The sequence below is a fragment of the Psammomys obesus genome, unplaced genomic scaffold (genome assembly GCF_907164565.1).
Source record: "Psammomys obesus unplaced genomic scaffold, mPsaObe1.curated_primary_1811, whole genome shotgun sequence".
NCBI classification, from domain to species: Eukaryota; Metazoa; Chordata; class Mammalia; order Rodentia; family Muridae; genus Psammomys; species Psammomys obesus.
This window is the reverse complement of record NW_026586589.1, coordinates 6028308-6038047: the sequence shown is the minus strand read 5'-3', so window position 1 is coordinate 6038047 and position 9740 is coordinate 6028308. Positions and strand designations below refer to the sequence as shown.

The 9740-nt window shown below is 48.3% G+C and overlaps 1 protein-coding gene across 2 annotated transcripts in view; it reads right to left on the bottom strand.

Moving 5' to 3' along the window:
* Positions 1-3033: 3033 nt before the first annotated feature.
* Positions 3034-9740, bottom strand: part of Tti1 (TELO2 interacting protein 1) — a 46712-nt gene continuing 40005 nt past the window's right edge. For both annotated transcript variants that reach the window (XM_055602448.1, XM_055602449.1), the window contains exon 8: positions 3034-3705. In XM_055602448.1, the coding sequence (XP_055458423.1) occupies positions 3471-3705 (235 nt within the window). In that variant the 3' untranslated portion in view covers positions 3034-3470. The remainder of the gene's footprint in view (positions 3706-9740) is intronic.

The window sequence follows — 9740 nt, the reverse complement described above, 5'->3', positions numbered from 1 at the left end:
CCATGGGGAGTGAAAGGGCACTGGGTGTCCTAGAACTGGAGTTAGTGGTGGCTGTGAACCGCCACATGGGTCTTCAGCAAAAGCAGTGCTCTTAACTGGTGAGCCACCACTCCAGCCTCTACCTTGTGTTTTTGAGAAAGGCCTGGTGAAACTTACCAAGCAGGCAAGGCTAGCTGGCCTGTCATACCCAGCTTTTTTTATGTGGGTTCTGGGGGTTGAACTTGGTTCCTTATGCTCAGAAGGCAAGCACTCTATTAACTCAACTGTCTACCCCTCATCTTCTTTTTTGAGACCGGGTTTCTCTGTGCAGCCCTGGCTGTCCTAGAACTCTGTACATCAGATTGTCCTCGAACTCTGAGATCCGCCTGCCTCTGCCCCCGAGTACTGGGATTAAAGGCATGAGCCACCACCACCCAGCATCAATCCCTCATTCTTATCCTTCAGTTTGTTGTTGTGTGAGTATGAGTGTTTGCATGTGTGTGCTGTGCTCTGCTCTTCCTTTACATGGGATCTGGGATTGAATTTAGGCTGGCAGGCTTTGTGGCAAGAGCCTTTAACAGCTGGGCCATCTCACCAGTCCTTTCTCTGTTTTTTGACATAGGGTCTTATGTACCTCAGGTTGGCCTCGAACTCCTGACCCGGCCACTCTCCAGGCCTGGCAACACTGTCTGCCCAGTGTCCTGGTGCTACTGCATGCTGAGGGAAAGGAGAAGCTCTTCCCACCTCAGCAAGCTGGAAGAGGGGAAGGCCTACTGTGTGACACCAATGCTCACAAGGGCTACCTGTGTCAGCGGGGCAGGTTAAAAATTGAAGTCGCCTCCATGTAGTAACAGAGTTTCACTAGTTTCTTGTGAAACAGAAACTAGTGAAACAGAGCACACTAGTTTCTTGTTGCTGTTTAAGTCAAGTGTAATGATCTGCCTGCTGGAATCAGAGAGCAGGCAGGCAATGTCTTCTGGCCGCCCCTGTTGCCTCCCTCTGCCCCAGGTCCACCCTGGGAACGCTAGCCACACATTCAGCAGCTGTACAACGCTCCACTTTGTAAGGTGCCGCCTGTGGACCCGTTTTCTCGCGTGTCAGAGGCTAGAGAATGAGTTAGCCTTATCCCTCTACCCGGAGTCGGGAACAAAGCCAGCCCAGAACTCACTGGAAGAGGCAGTGATGCCATGTGCCGCCATGGCCTCTCAGTGCAGGAGCCCAGGTGAAGTCTTGGAGTTCCGTGATGGCACGTGAGATGGTGCAGTGCCCTCCAGGGTGGCAGACGAGGAGCAGGAGCATCTCCCTGGGGAACCAGTCTTCATTTCATCAGATACCTGGAGGGGCCAGTACCCAGGAGACTTAAAGCCTTCCCTCTGGTCTGACCTCTGACACCTCCATCCTTGCGCTGGACCACTGAAGACAGAGAGGGAGCCCATGAGGATCCAACTGCAGAGTGGAGACACCGAGACCTGAGAGGGCTGGACATCGCATTGCCCTGGCAGGGAAGACAGCACTCGGTGGAACTAGTCCAATGTCTGCTCAAGCCAATGAGGTGCTGGAGCTTGGGGATCATCCACATCACTCCGGAGTTACCTGGCTGCTGCCTAGAAGGGCATTTGTCGCCAGCCCCTGTGCAGGCTGGGCCATATTCCAATGTGTTCTGTGCTAAGTTCCTCAGCTAGGGGAAAAAAAAAATCAGGTATTTTTTTCTGCCTTTTCTACAGCATGGTAGCTGTAGGCCACACATGCTGAAGGAAGGAAAGAGTCCTGGTACACAGATACCCCAGGCAAAGGCAAGCCTGCACAGGGGGCCTGGCACTGCAGTATTTGCTAACAGCTGGGCACGCCAATGGCTACTGATACAGGGAAGGTCCGTAGCTGCTGCTGGAGTCAAATAACAGCACCTACAGCGGATGGTGTGAAGCCAGGAAACTGGAAAAAACCAAAACCAAAACATGCCGGACTTGGGATTCTTGCTATTTCCAGTTTACGGAACTCTGAGAAGAACCTGAGCTGACCCTGCGTGGATGCAATTAGTAAATCCATGCAGCAACTAGAAGGCCACGAGTAGACAGCCTGTGTCCTTACAGCAAACCCTCCAAGGAAAGAGGTGCAGGGGGAAGCTGTACAGAGGGAAGCATTAGGGGACACAACAGTACCCCCAATGTATAGAGCTTAGTTTAATCCTGACCCAATGCGATGAGGAAATGAAGACCCTGAACATTTGATATCGCTCAAGGATCCCTGCTGGGCTTTTCAGATGCAGCCACGGTAGGCACTGGAAAGCTTGTGTAAAAATAACCCCCACATCAGTGAGCCAGACAAGCGGGCAAGACTGGCCAGAGAACCAGGGCTGCTGGCTTACAGAAGTGAGTACATTTTATATGTGCTCCTAGAATCAAGCCCAAGGCCTTAGGTACTTTCACTGCTTAGCTACACACACCCCAGCCCTTCCAAGCGCTATTACGTTTAGTAACAACAATAAAAAACTAAAAAATCAAGCTGACAGGAGTGGAGAGATGGCTCAGCAGGTAAGAGCACTTATTTCTCCTATTCCAGAGGACCCAAGTTTGGTTCTTAGTACCTACATGGTGGCTCACAACCATTGTAACTCTAGTTCCAGGGGATCTGATACTTTCTTCTGATCTCTGCCAGCACCCAGCACATACACGGTGTACATACTTACATACTTTCATACATACATACACACATATAGGCAAAACACTCATACACATTAAATACAATTTTAAAGATGCTTCTCTGCTGCATGTGATACTTCATGTCTGTAATCTTCAGGAAGTTGAGGAAGAATTGTCATGAGTTCCAGAACAGCCAAGGCCACAGAGTAACACTCTGCCTTAAAAAAAGGTGGGAGGTGGGGAGCTGGAAAGATGGCTCAACAGGTAGAGGTGCTTCCACCAAGCCTGCTGACCAGCCCCTGAGAACCACACAGTGGAAGCAGAGAAGTGATTCCCGAAAGCTGTCCTCTGATTAGTGACATGGCACAGCCCATAACCTGAAGTAAAGAAATGCAAGAAAAAAATCCTCCAAAAATTAACAACACCTTTTAAAGATTTATTGATCTTACGAGTGTTTTGCTCATGAGTGTGTCTGTGCAGCATATGCACGGCTGGTGCCCGAGGCAGTCAGAAGAGGGTGTTGGATCCCTTGGAACTGGAGTTACGGACGGTTGTGAGCTACCAGTGGGTGCTGAGAATTGAATTTAGGCTTGGAGCAAAAGGTGTGTGTAGGTAGGTAGGTAGGTATGTACAAAGGGACCTGCGAGGCAGAGGGGCTGTGCAGATAGTAGGCTAGAGAGTTAACGTCTCAGAGCTGTCAGGCAATGTCATCTGAAAACACGAAGAGTGAAATATAAGTAACATGAGCTACTTTCCTTCAGCCCAGTTTCTAAGCAGTGTGTGATAGGTCAATTTAAACCTCGACTGGCTGTCTCATCCACTTTCACTGCATCTCTGCTGCCACGGCCACCTTCAGCAGGGGTGGCTTAGCTCAGCTGCAGGCTGGTAGGTCTGGCAGGGTCCCTGGAGCTGGAGAAGCAGGTGGTGCACATTGGCGGCATAGGGGTTCTGTTGCTCGGTGGGCCCCTGCAGCTGCACCGGGTGAAGGCTGGGGTGCGGGGCTGTGAACTGCTGCATGGGGCAGTACAGCTCATGCAGGAGGAGCCAGGTGGAGTCGGGGTCTACTTTCATCAGGTGGAGGAAGACACTGTGGAAAGAGGAGTCCGGGAGTAAGAGGTAGGAGAGGACGAGGGAAGGCTACTGCTTATCACAGGGGCTGTTTACTGACTTTCTGAGAAGGAACTGATCACAATATTAAGTCACTTCAAACAACAGAAGGAACCCACTTAAGATCCTAAGACAGGACTATTAGGATGGTTTCAAAGCCTAACAGAAACAGGCGAACAGCTTCTGGTCCCTGATGAGAAAAATAGTAATTAGTCCAAGGAAAGAAGTATTGACAACACAAGAAGCTCTTCAGGGTAAAGCTGGAGTCTGGGAGGTACGACAGGCCTAGCCCTGCATCATCAGCTCTGTCTGGGCACCTGGGCAAACCCTAACTTTTCTTCAAGGTCCTCATGTGCCCCTGGATGAATCCATCCTGGTCACTCAGAGCCATGGCTTCTTAGAGGTCTGGGTACTGGGCCAACAGAACCTGTGTCCACCAGAGGCTGGCCACGGCTCTTGACGCAGATAATACTCATGTCCTGTACAAGCACAACTTGGTGCTCAAGGGCCAAGGCCATGGTATGTTGCCAGGAATGAAATCCTTTATCTTGACCTGAACTTTTAGCTATTATCTGCTCAATTCCTGTTTCTGATCCAGGGCCACCAGAGTGGCCAGCCTCCTGTAAACCCCACACACCTGGCTGTTCACTGCCAGGATGGCTGAGGCGCCCCTGTGCTGGCCCCACCAGCCACTCACTGAGTCCCCTGCCGGTGGGACTGCCTTCCCACCCTGTTCAGGTGGTCCCCATCTTTCCCTTTCTCAGCACTCTTTCTGCACTTAATAGTTGCCCACCTATAGCTGTCCCAATGCTATGGCTGTGGCTGCTGTTTCTCCTGGCTTAGCACATTGCAGTCAACGAACGTCCACTGACTAACAGGCTCTCACTTGCTGAGGACTGTGTAACGTCAGGAGGCTAGCTAATGACTTTGAGGAATGCCCCTTCCTGGAATCTTTACAGTGTGGGAAAGGATCTGGAAAAGGTCCTAAAGTCATCAAGGAAGAACAGGAACTGACTTATCATGCACTGTAGCTATGCAGCCTTGGAAACTATATACCTGGTCTTGCCTCAGTTTCCCCATTGCTTCCCACTTCATGTAGCTGACTTCAACCTTGCTCCGTAGTAAAGGTTGGCCTTGAACTTCTGATCTTCCTGCCTCCACTTACCAGTGCTTGTGAGCTCCTTTAGTACAACCAACCACATCCGTTTTTCAGTTTTCTCATTTTTGAGGGTTTCGCTGAGGTTTAAAATACAGATCAGTCCCTAATGACTCCATTTAAACATTTATTTATTTATCCATTCATTTATTTATTGCGTGTTCTTGGACATGTGCATACCATAGCATGTGTGTGGAGGTCAACTTGCAGGAGTGAGCTTTTTCCACCGTGTAGGTCCTGGACTGAACTCAGGTCATCAGGCTCCATGGCATGTCCCTTCACAATCTCTCTCCAATCTCCAGGTATATTTTGCATTTGTTTTTTAAGTTAGCACACATAGTAACGGGTTTTGTTACAGAGTTTCACACATGTGTGCCATTGTATATTGTTCTTCCCATCTCCACTTGATGTATATTTACTAGCTAAAAAGGCTACCAGCCCCCGTATTAGCACTCTACCACAGATTTAACTAGTGCTGGATTAAAACAAATTCATCTGTACAGAACAAGCCCTTTGTCACCACCCCCTGAACACAATGCAACAAACATTCAGTGTTTACACACGCCAGGTGATCACCACGTGCCCAGACTTTGCAGATCTGCTGCTGTTTCACAAAGGGACCTCGCACCTACAGGTCCCCGCAGTTGGTCCCTCCTGTGTATCAAGAAACAAACATCCATCATCTGTCTGATGAATCAAATCTCATTCTTGTCAGTTATTTCTAGGGACCTCTAGCATACTTTCGAGTGTCAAAAGGGAATAAAATGATTGCTAAAGAAAACTTAGTTTTTGGTTCTTAATTTCATTAATCTGAAAAACCAGTGCCCCAGGAAAAGCCGAGCCAAAAAGTTTTGTTTTTTTGCCTTGTGTGTGATAGACCTATGCCGGGGGGTGGGGGGGAGAAGGGGGAGAGGTAGGTGGTAGGAGCGCGCGCACACACACACACACACACACACACACACACACACACACACACACGTACCTGCCTATGTGTAGGGAGGCTCTGAAAATGTGCTGGGCCTAAACAATTTTAGGTTTCTTAGCTTAGAATAATCTTGTGTTTATAACCTGTGCAGTGGTTGCTGAAGAAGTGATTATAATATTCTAATTCATCGTTTCCACTTCACTGCAGAAAAGAGATGGGGCCTGCGTGGGAGACAATTTTTGTTTAAAAACAAAAATATCTTTGATAATTAGAGTTGTGAGGAAATGATAAAAAACACACCAAAAACTGGGAAGCACATTTCTGTTTACACGTGACACCGTTGACAGTTTTCCCCTGGTGCCAAAGACTGTTAGAATGCAAATGATTTCATTTGATTTTTTTTTTTTTTTTCTCAAGAACTGGAACAATTTCTCAAGCTGCAGCTGCTCTTCCTTCAAGGAATGCTTTTATCTGGGCAGCAGTCAGCAGAAGGTGCCATGGCCCAGCTCAGCCAAAGCTCTGCTTTGCCTACAGGCTCCAACACATCAGGCTGAATGGGATGCTGCATTCACTCTCGGAGATCTAGAAATAAAATGCTGGCAGGGAAGCAAAGAAAGCATGTACAGAGCTCACCTGCTTTTATTAAGCAAAGTCAAGCTCTTAGGAATCATTTTGAATGTCAGTGCTTTGCTCCTGAAAGGGTAGAGAGCATGCAAGTTCCTCTTCCAGGCTCAGCTGCTAGAAGCAAATCATCCCACTTCTAGAACCTGCACTTTCTCCCAAAGATGATCACAGCCTAGCCTCCCCACGGGATTGTTCTGAGGGGAGGAAGGGCCAGGGAAGCACTCTGAGTATCTAATGAAAGCACTGTTCCAGAGACAGAGTGAGGTGGAGATACAGAGATAGAGAAAGTGGGGAGAGGGAGAGAGGTGGGAGTCAAGGAGAGACAGACACAGACACATACACAGAGGCAGTGGAAGGAGAGAGAGGGGAAGAGTGGAAGTGAGGGAGAGGAGGGGAGGGGAGAAGAGAGGGAAAGAATGAGAAAGTGAGAGATAGAGAGAGAGATGGGGGGCGAGTGCACACCTGAGGAATGATTACTACTACCAACTAGCAGCATCATCTGCTATGGATAATGCTCAGTCTGAAAAGGGCAAGACATTTGTCTTTTGTTTCACTCAACTCCACAGTGCCTTGGTGAGACCCAATTCTCTACCAGTGTTCTAGCTTTGCCCATTATTTCAGGGACAGCAAAATGTTACAGTGTATTTTCCCTTCTGCTTGCCTGAGGTGGGGACGAACCCTGTGCCATGTGAGCAGATGGCTGGCAGGCGCAGCTGTACTCTTGCTGGGTGGGAGGCATTCGGTCTGCTGAACCCTAAACACTGACAAATTCTTAACCTGAGCCCTGTCGGCTCTGCCACTAGGAGCAAAGCTTGAGGCCAGGCAGGCTGGGTGTGAGGGCTCCAGAGGCCTGGCTTTGATTCCCAAATCTGGAGCACCTTGCTTGGGGCCACTTCCCACCCAGCCTTTCTGCATGATCAAGCACAAGACAAAGGCAAGCCCCCTTGCTTTGAGTGACCAGGGCAACTGCCTGGAACGCATCTCCAGACACGGCAGGGACAGCTGTTGAACATGCCAAATGGCCAGTTTCATCTTTTTTTTTCAAACCCAAAGAGAAACACTTTCTAAAAAATATCTGAACACCATTTAACTCCTAAACAAAAACTCCTTTCTCCTTCCCCTAGGCCCAAATTGGTGGCTCCTGGGAGCACAGTTATCAAGAGATTCCCTGGCTCCCAGAGCACAGGAAGCACTCAGCTGTGCCTCATGCCTCCACATGTCCCGAGGCAGGTGATTATCTCTCAATAACCTGTAGGGCCGTGTAGCTTAAATGATAACTTGACTTTAAAAAATTTAGAACTCGCTGTTAGGCAGTTTCTAAGCAACCTCTGTTTCCATGGCAAAGAAGCCTGGTGTTTATACTGATTTTTCACTTAAAATGCGGTTTTATTGAATTTCACTTCATGTAGGCAGCCATCTCCCTTCACTTCAGCCCTATCTACAGTTGACGGTATCAGTCCGTACCTAATAAACTCCAGAGGCCAAACCAACAGAAGAAAAGCATTCCTTCAGGATCAGCGCTGGGGTGCTCCAGTGAGCCACCTGGGGTTTGGTGGCCTGGGTAGGCAGGAAGTGTGCTAATGGAATCTAGTTAGCTGAATTGGGGCTTATCTTTGTGGTTCAGACATTTACAATCGTCCAGTCAGTACAGACTCTGTGCTGGGTCTCTGGGATGCTACAAAAGTGTGCACTTGTGGTGACTCCAGGGACAGACAGTTCCAAGGTGCTGTCCAGCTTCCACAGGCTACCACAGCTCTGCAACAGGAGCGCTGGATTATCCCCACTCCCTCCCAGTGGCAAGACCAAAAAGTAAGGTCTGTGTCACAGCAACACAGAGATGTCTTCACCATCTCTGTCTAGACAGCATCTGCTCAAAGGTGACTCTAGAACACCGTCAGCCAATCAGGGTCCGGTGTAGCTAAATAAACTGTAACTGATGTCCAGGCTCCCAATTCTCCTGGGTGACAGGCTATTCTTTCTCTGTCAATTACTTGCTTGAGGGATCTGATATTCCTTGTCTCCTTCTGGATCTATAAATTGTTCTCAGGAGTTGTCAGGGCAAATGCCAGAGGTAAAGAACTTGTGGCTTTGTGACCTGTTTGTCTGTTTATTCCGGGCGTCTAAGGAAGTGGTTCTAGGATATCTCCTTAGGATACTCTTTCCATATGGGCCTGAGCAAATGTGACCAAAAAGCAAACCCACTTACTGGGAAGCAGGTCTGTCTTTCTCTCTCTGGCAGAATAGTTTCTACATCCCTCTTTCTATGGCCATCTCTTTCTCTATTACTCCAAGCATGCCAACAGTGCAAATGAGGCTGTGTGCTTCCTTTTAAACAAATGGATGCCAGAGTGTTGACTTGTCCCAGCCAGCAAGCAGTGGGGCTATGTTCCCATGCTCGGTAATTTACTCTAATGGGTCTCGGTTCATTGGTTAACCAGTATTTCAAGCTTGTCCTTTTCTGCTATTCAATTTAGCTATCTTCCTCTGCACCGAGGCTGTTTTTTGTTTCTAAATGTTGGGAATGGGGGATTATGACTGGAAGCAACAATTTACTCTCCAAATACATGCTACCAATTACCTTTTCAGCTACACTGACTTGTTAGGCCTAACTATATTTACCTGTTCAAAACTATTCATCCATCGATTGACCTCCAACACACACAGACTCCTATTAAAAATATGTAAATGCATCGAGGACAGGACTTAAAACCATAAATACCAGTAGAAAGCTAATCATGGCTTTCAAGTACCACAAGACAGAGTAGCACAAATGCAGTAGAATGCTTACATTGCTTCATGCATATTAAAAGGACAAGACACAGAAGAGGCCCAATCTATTAGAGATGATTCAAAAGAAAGCCAGAACGTAGAAGGGTCTAAGTCCTGCTGGGTGGGTTTTAAGTGCAGCCCTTTCCATCTGGCTGGCTCTTCTACCTCTCTGCCCCAAGGCTACGAAGGTCCCAGGACAGTGCTGCTGGCCACTGGCTTCAAAGCTGGTCTCAGCACTGGCTGGCATACTCAGGCCATGTGTAGTGTTTCCTGCCCCTATGGGAAACATGACACTTTTGTGACAATCTACATGTCTTGCCTTCGCCTACTCAAATTATTTTTCTGTGACCCATGCTTTGGTACTAGGCCAGCTGCTCCTACCCATGGGCACCATAAGAAGTAGCTCTAGAAATGTTATTTCTGCTGTGGCATGATGACAAATGCCTGTGATCTTGGCACTTGGCCTCTGTGTGCACCTGTACAGGCAAGCATACCACACACACACACACACACACACACACACACACACACACACACACAC